This window comes from Marmota marmota, unplaced genomic scaffold (genome assembly GCF_001458135.2).
Source record: "Marmota marmota marmota unplaced genomic scaffold, marMar, whole genome shotgun sequence".
NCBI classification, from domain to species: domain Eukaryota; kingdom Metazoa; phylum Chordata; class Mammalia; order Rodentia; family Sciuridae; genus Marmota; species Marmota marmota.
In genome coordinates, this window is record NW_026000185.1 from 2,142,171 (window position 1) to 2,159,823 (window position 17,653).

A 17,653-nucleotide genomic window follows, 5' to 3' on the forward strand; every position below is an offset into this window, starting at 1 on the left:
CAGGGACTGAGGTGGGCAGGGTGGCAATCCCGGGTGACAGGGCAGGGGCAGCTGGGGGAGGGACTTTGTGCCTGGCCGGGTGGGTTTCACTCTGCCTAGTGTTCCCCAAGGAGGTGGATGATGATCTGATGCGGATGGGTATTTGTATTAATATGATTTTTGAAGTGTTTTGGGGAAATTAGAACTAGTCCATCCATCCAGTGTGTTGAGAAAGAGGTTGGAGTTGGCCTTAAGCTCAGAACCAACCGTGAGCGAGTTGCCTTGTTACACCAAAGGGAGTGTTCTGTGCAGGTGCCTGGGGGAGGGAGGGCTGGAAGCTGCAGCTGGGTCAGGAGCAGGCCGCCTGGGAGGCTGTGCAGGTGGGAAGAGCCTGGGGCTGGCTGCTCACTGGGCTGTGATGGGCCTAGCCTGGGCTGGGCCTGGGCTGGGGGAGCCTGGGAGTGGGGAGGAAGAGGAAGTGATTCAGGGCTCCGCAGGCCTGGGCTGCGCCTGGGTCTGGTGCCATTGCCCAGCTCTGGCAGTGGGGTGGGAGGGAGCCCTCCAGCCACCCCCTCCCCCATCAGCTGCAGGACCTCCCAGAGGCCTGACACAGAGCCTGCCTGCCTGCCTGCCTGCCTGCGGACCTCCTGAGGCTGCTTAGACCCAGGTAACCTGGAGTCCAGGGCCAGCAGTGTCTTCAGATTTCTGAACAGGCCCAGGCTGGCTTGGGCTTACTCGGTGCTTCCCTCTTGCTCAACTCCAACTGTATTTAAATGTCTTGGGTTGGTGACTTTATCCTGCCAACTCCCCAGGGCCCAGGGAATGACTGTGCTGCCCCCGGGCTGCTGGGAGGCATCCAGAGTTGGGACTGCTCACACAGGGCAGGCCTACTAGACTGCCATCAGCTCCTTCAGTGTACCCCGCACCATGTGGCAGGGGCCATCTCATTTGGCAGATGACAACATGCCAAGGGACGTGCTCTGAGTCACAGCTGGTCAGCAGAACCAGCCTCACACCTGGGCAGTCTGCACCCACTTGGCCTCACAGACCCTGCCGCTCCTGGAGCTTGCTCCATCACAGCCGACACCGTGACCACTTACTCCCACTGTACCCTGGGAGGGTCAGACTGGGGTTCCATGGGACACAGAGACCACAGGAAGAAAGGGGAAGGTAGGAACCCCAGGTCCATTTCATGCAGGAGGGTCTGAGGCAGCCCCCTGCCCAGGAAGGTTTACCAGTGAATTCTGGACCTCACCCCAGAGCCACCTGGTGTGGGAGCCACTGGAGAGAAGCACGGAGCAGAGTGGTCTCAGAGCTAAAGGTGGGCTTCTTCCCGGAATATGGGGTGCAGCTGCCAATCCCTCTTCACCACCCACTGACAATCAGGAGGAACAAGCATCAGAATGAGAAACAGGAAACGTCACTTTAGTGTGCTCCACTGTGTTTTGAAAGGTCGTTACAGTACAATTTCAAAATTCAACAAGGGCAGGTGACAAGATGGCTGGTCCTGAGAGCTGCTCAGAACCTGCCTGTGTGGGACAAAGGGCAGGCCTGCAGCTGCTGCTGGCCCTCACCCCCACGCAGCCGGGCAGTTGGGCTGACTGGGTGGTAAGCCTCAGGGTGGAGATGGCCAGATGCTGGAAAGTGGCACAGGAACCCGTTCTTGGAGGGCTCTTCCCAGTGCTCCGGGGGCTGGGGGCGTGGAGCTCCCTCAGTCCACAGGGAAGGGTGGGCAGGAGCAGACTGTGTGGACGCCTGAGGAACCAGGTCCCATCAGGAGGGCCCTCTTGGGGAAGTCTGATGACATCCCTGGAAGGGCTGCCGCCAGTGTCGTAGCAGGTCTGTCCTCCCAAGAGCAGCTAGGCTGTTCAGAGTGAACGCAGGGCCGCCTGAGCACTGGGCCTGCCCCGTGCAGACGCCAGGGGTCACTTGGTACCAGGCCAGCAATCTGTCTGGCAGGCCACAAACAGGAAGCAGGCTGGAAAACTGCGCATCCCAGCACCTCCCCGCGCCCAGCTCAACTCGGGAGGGGGCTTCAGGAGGGAGGGGAGCCCAGCTGTGTTCCAGGGTCATGCAGAGGCTGTCGCCCTTTCTGGTAGCTATGCCAGGGTCCAAACACTAACAGCAGTTGTATTTGAGACCCTTGAAGAGGGCGAGCCTCGGCACATTTGTTCTTTCTGAATCCTCCTTGAATGAGTTTCCAGAGCCCATGTTAGGGTGAAAACGTGCCAGTGCGAGGCAGGTCTGAGGCTGGGGATGGGGTCTCATCCCCTCCCTGGATCCTTCTGGCACTGCAAGAGGAGCATGACCTGCTGGGGGTGGAGGCTGATCCTGCTGCCCAGTGTGGTGGTGTCCACACCGTGCACAGCTGGACAGTGCAGACAGCTGGCCTGGGAGTGGGTGTGTGTGAGGAGGGGCCGTGGCTTTGGCCCAGGGACCCCCTCCCCACCGTCGTTACGAGAAGAGCTCTTCACAGATCCTGCGTGTGTCCTCGGGTGCTGTCACAGTGTAGCCCACGGTTCTCGGGTCTGTGAAGATCTCGTGGTCATTGCCGCCCTGCAGAGACACAAGGCCCAGATGTGTTAGGCTCTGCTGCCCAGGGTGCGGCTGGGCGACCCTGGCACTGAAGGCCGACAGAAGTGAGGGACTAACACCTCACCAGGGCAGGGAGACTTCCAGTTACTTCTTAGTTTGCAGGGGAGGAACGCCGCGAGCACTCTTGGGAAGGATTTTAACCTCCTCTTGAACCCCAACTGGGCTTGGAACATGTAATTATCCTTGTGAAGGAAATCACGATGCTCTTGTGAAGATCTAAGGCTTATTTTGCTATAAAGCAAGTGTAGGAGTGACAGCAGCCCCCTAGCCATCAACTCTTCTTATCTATGCCCAAGCTTCTCCATCACAAGGATGGGGCAGGGTAGACAGCCTGGGGCAGCTAGCTGTGACAATGTGCACAGTTGTCTCAGTGCTGACCATAGCCACATGGGGTCACTGGGCACTTAAAGTGTAGGTAGGGCCACAAGGAGCTGAGTTTGATTTTGATCACATTTAGATGGCCCCATGCAGCTGGTGGCTGGCTAAGGGTATGGTCTCTGCAGCGGGTGGCCTGGGTTGGACCTTGGTTCTGACTGAATGAGGGTGTGGCTACAGAAGGCTCTTCTGCCCAGAATGGGGTAATGGTGGGACCTGCCCAAGGCCAGGTCCGGGAGACGTCAGGTGAAGCACAGCTCTGGTCTTGTTCCTCACCTGGTGTGCCTTCCTGCAAGTCTCACCCTGGCCCGGATCAGGAAACAGCCTAAAAAAAGGTGGCGGTCTGAGGAAGCTGGGCACATACTGCGATGGGGTGTGTCCAGTGGCTGGAGTAAGGGCCCCCACAGCCCTGCTGGCCTTGGGCTTCTGAGTCAGGCTACCTGCTGCTCCAGAACCCCCGAGGACCCTGGCATCCAGCCATGTGCCCTGCAGCTCTGCTGGCTGCCAGGGCATCTTCCTCCCAAGCACCTTCCCAGCCACCCCAGGCCTTCCTTTCTCCACCAAGGGACCCTCTTCCTTCCAAGTCAGTTTCAGGGCAGGGGGCTCCTTCCCAGGCGCCTGAAGTCTGCAGCTCAGACAGAACCAAGCCCTGAGCTCCTCAGAGGAAGGCGTCTAGAATAAGGCTTCAGGGAATCAGAAATTTCAAATGCTCGATTTGCATATGCACCAAAGGCTAGGGTTCCATCAGGGGAGGCTCCAAGAATAAAAAGCCTGTTCCCTGAGGAAAGGGGGAGGAGGGGAGAAAGAGCAGCATATTTCTGTGGCAATCTGTTACAGGCCCAAAGGAGGGGAAGTTCGCCCCTTAACACTCAAATCCCTAGAGGCCCAGGGTTCCGTGTTCAGTTCCTGGGGGCTGGCACTCCCCACCCCATCTGCACAGGCTGCTGCTGAGCCCCACAGTCAAGTGGTGAGCCCTGGAGACCCTCTGACTTGAGGGCCAGCGGGGAGCGTAGATGAGAGCCTGGAGTCGGTGAGGACCTGTCTCCTGGGACCTGGCAGGTCCCAATCTCTGAGACCTCAGTAACGGGGGGGGGGGAGGCTCTTGCAGCCCTAAGGGGTGCTCCACCAGTGAACCCCGTCCCAGACCTTTCGGACACAGCTTTGCCACATGGCCGGGATTCCAGGCCCAGCCCAGCTTTTCCAGTGTCTCCTAAAGAAGCACAGCTGGCTGCAGAGCAGTCCTCTGGTGGGAGAGGGCACACCCTGACCCCCCCTCTGAGCCAGGGGCTTGTTACCCCTCTCAGGACCTCACTGTGTCCAGGTACGGCTGATTCACAGGGGAACTGAACCTCAGAGAGACGGAGGCTTGTGTGTAGTTACTGCAGGGGCAGGCGGCAGGGCCACATCCATCTTTTTGGTTTACAAATCTCTTGACCCATGCTCTCAATTTTTTTTTTGGGGGGGGGGAGGGTGCTGGGGATGGAACCCAGGGCCTTGTACAGGGGAGGAGGCACTCCACCAACTGAGCTGATCCCCAGCCCGCAATCCAATATTAAAGACAGGTGGTCTTGTTCACGTTTCAGGAGAGTAAAATGCTGCACATTTAGTGGGAAGGGGAGGAAGCCGCTGGCTTGCAGAGGTGGTGAGGTGAAGGGCAAGATGGGAACTGAGGGGCCCGGCTGTTGGCCGAGAGCCCAGCAGGGCCCACGCCTCCCCCGCGTCCTGCTCAGGTCTGAACTGAGAGGTGCCCGAAAACTGCTGCTTCCCCTCTCAATCTGATATTTTCAAAGTCTACTTTCAACAGATAGAACATTCTGGGATGTGGCTGTAGTTCAGTGGTAGAGCACTTGCCCAGCTTGTGTGAGACCCTGAGTTCAAGTCCAGGCACGACGACAAAAAATCCTCAGAAAACAAACAAGATCCCCATATTCACATAGTTCAAAATGAAGAGGGGTCTCCTGGTGCTTCCGCAGGCTGCACCTCAGACTGCCCAGAGAACGGCGGCCAGGGGACACACCTGCATCCATCTGAATCTCCCAGACCTCGGCCTGGGGTGTGCCCGGAGCCAGGTGACTTGGGGGAAAAGCGTCTAAAGAGGACAAGAGCTTGGTGGCCAGTCTCCAGGCCCCTGCTCGCCCCTCTGGGACCTGCTGAGTGTTTCTTTACCTTTCAGGCTCCCTTCACACAGCGCAAGCTGAGGTGAGAGATTATTTCCCCCACTTTAGACAAAAGCTGTAGCACTTTACTTACATGGTCCTGCACTTTGCTTCAGGCACTAAGGAAACTGCAGAGAAGTGTCCCCAGGACCACTGTGTAAGGGCTGGTCTCCTCAGTTCCCAGGCGCACACATGCCAGGACACCCAGAGCTCAGCTGCCCAAGGTGGAGCGCGGGGCAGTCACCATGAAGTGTTTTCACATTTCTAATGCCTGAAAGCCACGGTGCTGCTCGCAAGCAGCTTTCAACAAACCAGGGTTCTGGGAGAAGCCAGAGTGGCTGGGGGACTCAGCAGGTGGACCAGGCTGGGAGTGTCCCTAGGCTCTCTCCCCGCAGGCGCAGGTGGGCGTAGGCGGGCCCAGGCGGGCCCAGGCCCGTCAGCTGAACTCAGAGCCAGGTCTGAGTGCGGCTGCTGGGGAGGAAGAGGGGTTTCTTGGAAAAGCAAGCGCTGGCCTTCAGTGCCTGCAGGGAAATAGCTCTTTACTGACAAAGAGCTCGGGCTCCTTCCCTGGGAGCCAGCAAAACTCATGGCTCAGCAGGAACACAAGCAGCCTTCTGGGCGGTCACAGTATGGAAGGGTGACACCAGGAGCTGGAAGTTCTGAGCCCGAAGTCACAACTGCTTTCAGAGAACATTCACTAATATGGAGAAAACATACACATTAGGGGACAGAAGCTAAAGATGAAGTGGCCACGCTGCAGGGAGCCGCCTTTGGAACCGCAGCAGGGAGAAGAGGCTGGGGGTGGGGCTCAGCTGATGAGCGGGATGACAGGTGACCCCCTTTCTTCTTCACTCTGCTTCTCATTTTCTTTTTCAACCCCCAGTGCTCATTTTTTGCCACTGGGGGTTGAACCCAGAAATCCTGCCACTTGTGACAGCACAGATGAACTGGGGGACAATATCCAAGTTAATAAATCAGTTACAGAGGACACATGTGCATGATTCCACTCAGTCAATACATTTTAAATGGTCGGACTAACAGAAGCAGAGTGGAGGAGTGGTCCCCGGGCTGGGAGGTGGCAAAGGGCAGCAGTTGTTCAGTGGGCACACAGGGTTTGTCAGCTTAGTTGAGGGAGTTCTAGAGACAAGTGACAACATGGGCCTCCAGTTAACAAGGTACAGTACAACTTTTTTTGTTTTTTTAAATTTTGGCAGTAGTGGAGGTTGAACCCAGAGGCACTCTACCATGGAATCCTTATTTTGAGACAGGGTCTAAGTTGCTGAGCATCTTGCTAAATTGCCAAGGCTAGCCTTGAACTTGAGATCCTCCTGTCTCAGCCTCCTGAGTAGCTGGGATTACAGGTCTGAGCCAACATGACTGGCTTCTATAAACTTAAAATTCTTTTGAGAGGGCAGATATCACATTAAGTGTTATAAAACAACCACCACAACCACTAAACCCACCCCCAGAATCTCCCCAAACCAAAGGCACAAAGATTTCCAAACTTATCAAGCTGCATATGTTACATGTGTGCAGATTTTCTGTGTCAATTATACCCCAATGAAGTCATTTAAAACAAAAAAAGCAGACAGGCATGTTCTGGTGCCACTGGCTCTGTCATTAGCTATGTGACCATGGGTAAGTCAGTCACCTCTCCAATTCCCAATTTTATCACTTAAAAAGCAAGAAGTGGGTCTGGACTCCCCTGCACTCCCCTTCATGAAGTGAGGACCTTGATGCAAGGCAGGCCCATCACAGGGTGGATCACGGTGGAGCAGCAAGGTTGTGGAGTGGAACAGAGATGAGAGGAATGAGTGATTCTGTACTTGCAGCATTTATGATGCACCTGCTGGGTGCACAATGTCTTAACAGACTAATGGGGACCGGGAAGTTGAGGTCATAAGACACCTGGGGCACCGTGTGGGAGGGAAGCAGAGGGGTAGGAACGAGAGGGATTTAAAGAGACACAGCCCCTCAGATATGGAGCCCCAGGACAGGAGTGGACAGATGATGCTGAGGCTCTTGGGCCCTTGATAGTGGCAAGGGAATTCTCCAGTCTGGGGCAAGCCTGGCCCTGATGCCAAAGTGGCTCTGGGGAAACTGCTGGCACTGGCCTTCACCACTGGGCTACCCTCCAGTTTCCGATTCAGATCTGGTACCAGGCTTGGGATTTCTGATACCCACCTCACTGACAGCCTGAGTGTGATACCCAGGACCCACTCCTACCTCCCAACTGTCCCTGATGCTCTGAGTCTCAGACTTAGGCAATTCCTTGTCCTTCCAAGGCTTACGATGCCTCAGTGTATAATGTACACCTCAATGTACAATGTGGGGAGGATACAGTAGAATAAGATAAAAATGATAAGGGCTTTGAAATCCAGAGCATTTCACATTAGCCCCAGAGGCCCTGTTCTGAAAGGGCAATATTTAATTCAAAAGCCAGTTGAAAAGGATCGACTGACAGGCAGCTGATCCTCTCCTCCACTGGGGCACTGGGAGTCTGAGCTCGGAGGCTCGCTCACATCCTCCAGGACAGAAGCCATCCCTTAAACTGAGCTGGGCCAGTGGGGAGAAGACAGCTGGTCACTGCCCTTCCCCTTCAAGCCCAAACTGAAAGCGAAGTTGCAAAAAACACCTTCATACTTACTGGCATGGTTTTGTCTCCAAAGAAATAAATGGTTTTATAACCGTCATTTTCCACGTGTCTCAGGCAATACCTCTTGTCCCATCCATCAGGAAAGACGTCAAAGCTGATCTGGCCTCCTGCCAGGGGACACACACACACACAAATTAACAATGAAGCCGGGTGTGGTGGTGCATGCCCGTAATGCCAGCAACTGAGGAGGCTGAGGCAGGAGGGTCATTAGTTCTAAGCCAGCTTCAGCAACTTAGCAAGGCCATAAACAACTTAGTGAGATCCTGTTTCAAAATACAAAATAAAAAGGGCTTGGGTTGTGGCTCAGTAGTTAAGTACCCCTGGGTGTTCAAACTCCAGTGCACGTGCGCGCGCGCACACACACAAGTTAAAGGGGAAAAGGGGCTAAGGAGGGTTGAGGTGTGGCTCGGGGGCAGAGCGCTTGCCTGGCATGTGGAGGCTCTGGGCTCCAGACTTCATTCCCCCAAAAGAAAGAGGCTAATATGTCACTGAAGAAGATTTATAACTCATTCTTTGTCAGCAACTAGATCGCCAAGGCTGTTTGATACCCTAATCTGCAACTTATACCACTTTAAGGACAGGTGCTAGAAATGAATCTACGTGACCTTTTTTCCAACATTATTTCACCTGGGTCTAAACATAAGGTTTAGAACGCCAGCTCACAGTGAGGAATCTGTTAAGCACATGGGTGCAAACAAAGCCCACCTGGGAGAGCCTGAGGAGAAGCCTGGCAGTGGCTCCTTCAGGTGCACTTCCCAGGGCCCCTGATGGGAGATGCCGGGGAGCAGGCTGCATCCAGTGTGTCTTGCAGGAAGTATGAAAATCATGTAGAAGGTGACTGGTTCATAGGCAGCTTCTCCCATGCCATAGAGACCCTTTCAAAGCTCTGTCAGAAACCTGTCCATCTCAGTGTCTAGGAACACTCATGTCTTACACCAAATCCCTTGGCGTCTAAACTTCCTACAATCTACTCATCCATTCATCATCCATCCATTGATTTACAATAAGTAATTGCTTATTGTGCTTTACCATTGAGCTACATCCTCCATCCTTTTTATTCTGAGGAAGGATCTCACTAAATTGCCTAGGCTGGCTTTGAACCTGTGATCCTCCTGCTGCAGCCTCCCAAGTAGCTGGGATCACAGGTGCGTGCCACCACGTCCAGCTCAGGCCTTGGTTTCTTGCTCTGCAAAAATGACCCAGTTGACGGTGACATTCCCTTGCTGGTGATACACTGAACCACGTTTCCAAGACATCTTGGTGTAATGCATCTCAGAGGCTCACAGCCCCTCCCTCTCTTTTGGAGTTCTCTGCAGAGCGCCTCTCCTGTCCAAAGGCATGAGGGCAACTTCTCACTCTTCCAGCATCAAGAAACTCCTTGTGACCACGAGAAGTGCAGGCAGGAAGAATCCCCAGTGAGGACTCAGAACCAGACCTGACAGTCTGGAAGCCATTTCCTGGGCAAGTCCTGCTACAGCCAATTGTGCAGGAGAGAGTGGCTGCTTTCCTTACAGCCTGGACTGCCCATGTCATCCCCCACCCAGCTCAGCAGCCCACACCCAACTCCTGGCAAATGGGTAGCCACGTCTTGAACGTTTGGATATACAATACCTATGGAGAACGTGAGGCCTCTGCCTGCAAACTCCTTCTGCAGATCTGCTACGAAGTTTTGTCTTATATTTTCTTTCTGGCAAAAAACAACAAAAACCTGTCCATTGTACTGCTTTGTAGAGGAGCACTTTAAGTCCTGGCCACAAAGTGCATGTCTACCTGATTTCCATCCCCCACGGCCAGTTCAGGACTCACTTTATCCAGTTCGTAGAATTCAATGCGTTCTTCTTGGCTGCAGCTTCTTCCAATAGGGGACACATTCAACATCCCGTTTCGGAATTCAATGAAAGTACCCCTAGGGAGGAAAAGGGACCGAGGTCCCCCAAATGTCCTTATTTATTTGGGCAACATCGGTAGGTAAATAGACTAAAAGGTTGAGTGGTTTTATGAAGTAGAGGGGATGTAATCCATATTTCATTTTGTTTTTTTCTTCTTTTTTTGTGGTGGTGGGGATTGAACCTAAGAGCATTCTGCTACTGACTACATCTCCTTTCATTATTAATTTTTTTTAATATTTATTTTTTGATTTTTAGTGGGTACAATATCTTTATTTTATGTGGTGCTGAGGATTGAACCCAGTGCCTCACAGGTGCTAGGCGAGCACTCTACCACTTGAGCCACAACCCCAGCCCCTCATTATTAATGTCTTAAAAAATTTGAGACAAGGTCTCACTAAATTGCCCAGCTGGTGTTGAACCTGTGCTCCTCCTGCCTCAGTCCCTCAAGTAGCTGGCATTGTGGAGGTGCGCGCCTCCCCTGGCCAGCGGTCCATGTTTCTCAGAGCTGTGCTGTGCAACACAGTAGGCCAGGAACCACAGGGGGCCATTGGGCCCTGAAATGCTGCTACTCCAGAATGAGATCAGATTTGAAATTTAGTATTAAAAAGGAACATGATTACCTTTGTAATGTTTTATAAGGACTACTTGTTAAAGCAGTTCTGATACACTGGGTTGAAAAAAATTTAAAGCTACATTTGTGGCTCAAGTTATATTTCTATTGGACATTGTGGCTGCTTGGCAGAGAATTTTAGAGTTAATGAAGAGCTGTGAAGATGCCTCCAGCACCACAAGAGCAATCCGTTCCTCCTTACGGAGCTGGAAAACACTTCCAGACACCTATGTTGCTTGTGAACTCTCAGAGATTGACTTCCCCAAGCAGAGATACACAGAAGGGTTCTGAGAACTGCTCAGAGCCCCAGTAACAACCGAGGAGACTCAATTTACCCTGTGGCAGACATTCCTAAGGATTTGACTTGATCACAGAAAATAAGAACGGCCCAACGAACGCCACCTCAGTGACTTAAATGAAGATGTTTAAAAACATTTTTTTTTCCAGGAATGGGGATGTAGCTCAGTGGTTGAGTGCTTGCCTAGCATGTTTGAGGTCTTAGTTTTATCCCCAGAACCTGCCCCAACAGAACCACCACCAACAACCAACCAACCCCATTTGTGCCCACCATGTTTGCACTTTCAGTCTCAGAATAGTTTCTTAAAAGCTGAGATAATTTGGAAGATAGACATTCATCTTGACAAATTAAATTTCAATATTTTGTGACAAACATGCACTGACACATCTTCCAGCTCTCAAAGGCGGCACTTGTGAACCTACGGAACATTTTCCCCGTCTCTTTCCATTATTTAATTACACAGCGTTGATCTCCAGCCACCTGCCATGGTAGATACTGAGAGGCCACCTGCCAGGTGCAGAGTGTGGACGCGATTCAAGGCCAGAGGCCTCTTACTATGCTGTCTGACTCTGGGCACCTCTCCAGGCCTCTGTTTGTTCACCTACAGAGAGAAGCTAATGGCACTTGCTCTGGCTGCCTCCAAAGGGTCTAGTGAAAAGCAAACAGACAGTTTATGTAAAGGTACTTTGTAAATTGGGAATGAACAAGTACTTATCAAGTAAAATAGAAATATCCAAGTCTCTAGCAGATGGATCTGGGCCCCTGCTATGCACGACTCATGGAGAACACAGCAAATGATACAGGAAGTGTGAACACCTAAGAAATGTTTCTAAAAATCCCATGTTTGGAGGTCAGGGGTGTGGCTCAGCGGGTGGAGTGCTTGCCTAGCATATATGAGGTCCAGGGTTCAATCCCACTGCTGAAAAAAATAAAAAACCCAAGGACTCCATGTCCAGGTTGTCCTGAAATGGACAGAGACCTAGCCCTGTCCCTGTCGATACGGGGTTGGGGGGTGAGGGTGGGGACTGATTCCCAGGGCTGACCCTAGGGCCATGGGGTAAGCTATCAGAAACAGAGCTCAGTTATTTCCTCTCAACTCAGACATTGTACTTATTCCCAATACACAGAGGAAGCTGACACATTTCAGAAAGTCTCTCAAAAACAGGGATTAGGCTGGGCATGGTGGCATAAACCTGTAATTCCAGTGACTCAAGGGACTGAAGCAGGAGATCAAAAGTTTGAGGTCAGCCTAAAACTCTGTCTTAAAATAAAAAATAAAAAGGGCTAGGAGTGTTGGGCTGTGGCTGTAGTTCAGTGGTAGAGTGTTAGCCTACCACATTCAAGGCCCTGGGTTCGATCATTAGCCACATATAAATATAAATATATAAATAAAATAAAGGTATTGTGTCCAACTACAACTAAAAAATAAATATTAAAAAAAAAAAAGGGCTGGGGGTGTAATTCAGTGGCAAAGCGCCCCTCGGTTCAATCTCTAGTACCCCCCAAAAAACAGGGATTAGGGTGGTTTATCAATACTCAGTTCTCTTGTGAAGACTGGGCCGTGTAGGTCTTATGGCCTCTGCCTGAACTAGGCAGAGCACACAGTACTGATGCAAAATGTGGAAAAGCTGATCAACTGGGTCTCAGTTCTGGTTTCTTTCAGTGTTCTGGAACTATAGCTCTGTACTCCATTCTGCCTCACTAGATGATAAACTCTTTGAGGATGGGATCATGTCTCATTTTTTAAAAAAAAATCATGCTTAGCCGATAGTAATGAGGTGATGGACTTGGGACATGGGTGTCTGACTTTTTACTATGGGGAACTTAAACTTAGAAGCAAGCAGAATAGGAGAAGGAGCCCTAGGTATACAGCACCAGCAGCAGCAGCACCAGACCAGCCCGTTTCACCCATAGCCTCTCTGGGGGAAGGGACCTGCATGGGCTGGAGGTGCGGCTGCTCTGTGGATCCCAACAGGCTGGAGCAGCCTCTGGAGTGCAGCCCTGAGACCCAGCTGCCCCTTAAAGATGCAACTCCCCCATGACAGTGAAGGTCTACCCAGGAGTCCTGAAAACCGGAAAGAATCAGCAACCTCACCATCAGCCCCCGTCAGCATCTGGATCCACTGCCTGCCCATCTTTGTATTGGGGGCACTGAGACTGGAGTAAGTGCTCTAGGGTGGGGTGGGGCAGGGCAGCCCCGTGGGACCCAGAACAGCCAGGGCCTGATTTGCCACAAAGTCAGAATCCAGATGTTTCAAAATCAGAAAACCAAATGTGAAATGATGGTAATGAGTGTGGTTTTATTTAACACTGTGGGCCAGCCACACTTGGCTCTGGGCAGGCTCTGCAGGCCTCCATTACATGTCCAGGTCTGGAGCCTCCCTTGCTCTTTGTACACGCCCTCTAACAGGTGCTCCCTTTCACGACAGCCTTGGAAGGTGTATGGTGTTCAGTGGCTGCACGAATGGCCTTCATGTGGACAGGCCATTTGCGTCACCATCCTACACTGTTGGCCTCACACACCGTTTCCAAGTGCTGGGCTTTGCATGTAAATGAGCACTCACCCCACAAGACATCATTCCCTACTGCAGTAGCGCCTCTTTGCTGAAGGCAAACCTACCTTTTCTTGGGAAGTTTAATTTTTGCAATGTAGCTCAGACAGTAGTTGATCAAGTCTTGGATCAGAGCCTCACCCAGGTGACCTTGAATATTCTAGGTGAACAAAGTAGTGGAGTTACTTGGTTTAGCAGGAAGCATTTTCAAGACAGCTTTCCAGCAAGCCCCATCTTCAGCCACTCCTGCTGGGAAGCTGCGAGGCTGAGGCAGCAGGGCAGGGCCACGGTCCCTGCCGTTTACTTCTTTCCCTTTTCCTCTGGCTGAAGACATGGGGCAAGCCACAAAAGCACCAGCCAAAAGCATTTTCTCCTCACTGCTTAGAGATCTGTGCTCATTATCTTTCAAACACTTCCTGGAAGTCCAAAGAGTTTAATGCTCTAGCTTTTATTCAATTAAGATATCTACAGTGATGGACCAAAACACACTCCTCTTCTGTCTGAACAGAATGATCCTAGACTCTTAAGAGCTATGTAGTACCTTTTTTTTTTTCCCTTTTAAATTGATCTCAGGGATGCTCTACCACTGAACAATAACCCCAGCCCTTTTTATTTTGAGACAGGGTCTCACTACGTTGCTGAGGCTGGCCTTGAACCTGTGGTCCTCGTGCCTCAGCCTCCCAGGTGTCTAGGATTATAGGTGTGTGCCACCACACCAGTTTATACAGTACTTTCTAAGATGCTTATGCTGAGGCAGCCTGCCTAGTTTTTGCTATCATAATAGAAATATTAGATATAAGTATTCTTTTTTTTAAATAGCTTTTCTTCTTTTAATATTTTTTAGTTGTTGATGGACCTTTATTTTGTTTGTATGTGGTGCTGAGAATTGAACCCAGTGCCTCATGTGTGCTACGCAAGCACCCTACCACTGAGCCACAACCTCAGCCCATAATTTAAAATTTAGTTGTAGTTGGACACAATACCTTTATTTCACTTTTTTATTTTTATGTGCAAAGTGAGCGCCCTACCACTGAGTCACAACCCCAGCCCTAAGTATTCTTTTTTTTTTTAGTTGTAGTTGGACACAACACCTTTATTTCACTTGTTTATTTTTGTATGTGGTGCTGAGGATCGAACCCAGAGTTTTGCACATGCGAGATGAGTGCTCTACTGCTGAGCCACAACCCCAGCCCTCTTTTTTTAAAGAAAAAATATTTTTTGTTGTCTATGGACATAATACCTTTATTTTATTTATTTATTTTTATGTGGTGCTGAGGATTGAACCTAGTGCCTCACACATGTAGGCAAGTGCTCCGACACTGAGCTACAACCCAGGGCAGATATAAGTAGTCTTAAAAACCAATTATAAAAACTTAAATATTACTTTGTAATATTTAACAGTCATATGTTTCAACATTCAAAACTTAATGAAGAATGGAGTAAAGATTCATTTCCCCCATTAATCAGCTCCCAGTGTCCCGCCCCAGAGGCATTCAGCATCAAATGCCCTTTAGACATCATTTTAAAAGTGTTATATAGTTGTTCACATACTCAGAACCTACCTGTTTCCATAATAGTTTCCCATCTTTGTACGCTACCAAGCCATTTTCTGGAAACACATAATCATATCTTTCAACCACTACAACCAAACCGAAACAAAAGAAAATTCAGAATGAATGAATTAAAATCTGTTTCTACTTCTTGACTAACATGCACCACCAATAAAACTACTGACCTCCAGTAAGAACCATGGAAGAACTTCATCCTAACCAAGCTCCCCAAACGAGGAGAGCAAGAAAGAAAGGCTCTTTGGTTATATTTAATGACAGCAGGCCTGGAGCCGGCCACAGGTCCTGTTCTGTACTTGCCTTCATCCCCTTGGTCTGGCCCAGTGGGCTCCCGAACTTGCCATGAGCCAGCATCACTGGGGCAGCAGGTGATGTAGGTTTCTAAACTCTGACTTTGGGCTTTCTAATCATTAAGTGACAGGCTAAACATAAGATTTTTTTTTTTTTTTCATATTTCACACTTTGATTCAAGTGGGTTATGAGCTCCCATTTTTACCCCAAATACAGATTGCAGAATCACATCAGTTACACATCCATTGATTTACATATTGCCATACTAGTGTCTGTTGTGTTCTGCTGCCTTTCCTATCCTCTACTATCCCCCGGTTTAGGTAATTCTTATAACCAGTCAGATTTGAACACTACCACACAGCCTTAATGAAGGGATTCTCAAACTTTAGGCACTTGTTCAAATGCAGACCCCAGGCCCAGCGCCCCTTGTCCATATCACCACGTGCTGAAAGAGACCCTCGCACCTGTAGTTTAACATGGTGACTGTGACAGAGGTGGGTTTAACTTTCTTCTAGTTTGTGTATCGATTCTTGCTGCACATTCTGACTATGCAGACCCCTCCTGCACCTCTTGTACCAGGAACAGGAGAGAGGGCAATCCCAACCAGGCAAAGGGTTTCCAGGCTAAAAGTGCCCTGTTGTGCTGTTTAGAGCATTTCTAAACAAAGCATCTACAAGGAGAATTAAACATAAGTGGAGTACAGACTCTTAAAGGAATCGTGTACATTATTCTTCCAGTAATGATAACCCAATAAATATGGCCTACACGGATTTGGAGGGTAAGATATGATATATGGAACAGGAGTTCCAAACAGGGGTGCCGCCACCAGGGGGTATTTGGCAATGTCTGGTGACATTTTGGTTGTCAAAATTCTGTGTGTGTTTGTGTGTGTGAACTCTGCTGACATCTAGTGGGAAAAGGCCAGGGAAATTGCTAAACATCTTCCAATGCACAGGAGGCCCCTATAATATAGAATTATGTGGCTCAAAATGTCAACAGTCAACAGTGCCAAGATTGAAAAGCCTTGCTCTATCAGAGCTGGTTCCAAGATGTGGGGACTCTGGGGAAAACAGGGGTTAAAGAAACAATTTATTCATCATTTCTCCACCCACTATTTCTCATAGGCCAGGCACCCCAGAGGCCCTGGGAGCACAGAGATAAACAATGACTGGTTCTGGTCTTCAAGGCAGATTCCAAAACTAACAGAGCACTACACTGGCAGGGCTTTGCTGCATCATCCCACAGAACTACTGAGTCAGAATCTCCAGGAAAGGAGTCAATATGGTTCTCCAGCTTCCAGGGTTCTGTGCTGGAGACTCTGGATGGGGGACAGGGAGAGCCTGTGACTCTCCTGAGTAGGGAACACTGATGAAGGCACTGGGGAGGAGGCACCAGCCCACGGGGCACTTCCACACCTGGGCGAGGAGTCAGAGCTGGGGCCTGGGCTAAGGCTAGAAGGCAGTGAACAAGAACAGGCACGCGCTCGAGGCAGAAAGGTTTCTAAGTGCAGAGATGTGGACACCCACCTTTTTATGACAATCTACCTACACATCGAGTAAAGTATTTTCATCAGTCAACTCTAGAACTTTATGGACAGGATTAAAAGCACAGGAAAAATAAAGGAAGAGAAAATGTTTCCTCAAAGAAGGAAGCAGAAAGCTGACAACAGGTGGCTATAGTTTCCAATGCATCACGAGAAGCTCGTCTTTGACCAAGCATAATCGGCAATGCGTTAGTTACCATCATTTCCCAGTTGCTCCTGCACTTTTTCAAAGTCTGACCCGCCTACCACTCCAATTTTGATCTTCTGCCTCAATTTCTGTAGAAAGTCATCCATTTCTTTGGTAATTTTCTGCATTTCAAGAAGAAAAACACATGTCAGGAGCCACAAAATAATCAACAGACTAAAATTGTAAGAAAAAGTAATTCTTATTTTTATACATGCTTACTCAGTTACTAGTCTGTAGATAAGTTCAAATGTTTTAGTTGTAATTTTAGGTGATATTTTATCAGAATAAACCTATTGACTTTTACTTACATTTACCAAAATTTATTCACATAAGCAATTTATGAAAAGCCGTATGTATTGTTACAGCTATTTTTCTATGAATTTACTAGATATAAACATGTAAAAATAGTCTATTTTTTTCTTTCAGTACTGAGGATTAAACCCAGGCGTTCTTTATCACTGTACTATATTCATAGTCCAGATTTTTACTTTTTATTTTGAGACACAGTCTTGCAAAGTTGCTGAGGAGAGCCTGAAACTTGCAATCCTCCTGCTTCAGCCTCCTGAGTTGCTGGGATTACAAGCATGTAACACTTTGCCCAGCTGGCTAAATTGATTTTAAAATGAAAGACTACAATGAAATTAAACAGGAAGTTTAGAACTGATTTATTATAGTTATATAAAACAAAGAGCTAGGCTAGGAATGTGGCTCAGTGGTTAAGTTTGTGCTTGGCATAAGTGAGATCCTGGGTTTGAACCAGGATCTCAAAAAACCAAAAAACCACCCCCCAACAAAGGATAACATTAGAATTTGTTAGTCTTGGGGGCTGGGGTTGTGGCTCAGTGGTAGAGCTGAGAATTGCACTCAGTGCCTCACACATTCTAGGCAATTTATATAAATAAATTAATAAAATAAAGGTCCATCAACAACTAAAAAAAAAAAAAAAAAAAAAAA

The 17,653-nt window shown here is 49.5% G+C and overlaps 1 protein-coding gene across 1 annotated transcript in view; it reads right to left on the reverse strand.

Moving 5' to 3' along the window:
- Window positions 1–1,383: 1,383 nt before the first annotated feature.
- Window positions 1,384–17,653, reverse strand: part of Pmm2 (phosphomannomutase 2) — a 17,514-nt gene continuing 1,244 nt past the window's right edge. Inside the window, exons 2-8 of the mRNA XM_015490740.2 lie at window positions 16,710–16,825; window positions 14,673–14,749; window positions 13,179–13,270; window positions 9,568–9,667; window positions 9,373–9,448; window positions 7,753–7,868; window positions 1,384–2,535 (exon numbers count right to left, since the gene is read on the reverse strand). Of these exons, the coding sequence (XP_015346226.2) occupies window positions 2,434–2,535; window positions 7,753–7,868; window positions 9,373–9,448; window positions 9,568–9,667; window positions 13,179–13,270; window positions 14,673–14,749; window positions 16,710–16,825 (679 nt within the window). The 3' untranslated portion in view covers window positions 1,384–2,433. The remainder of the gene's footprint in view (window positions 2,536–7,752; window positions 7,869–9,372; window positions 9,449–9,567; window positions 9,668–13,178; window positions 13,271–14,672; window positions 14,750–16,709; window positions 16,826–17,653) is intronic.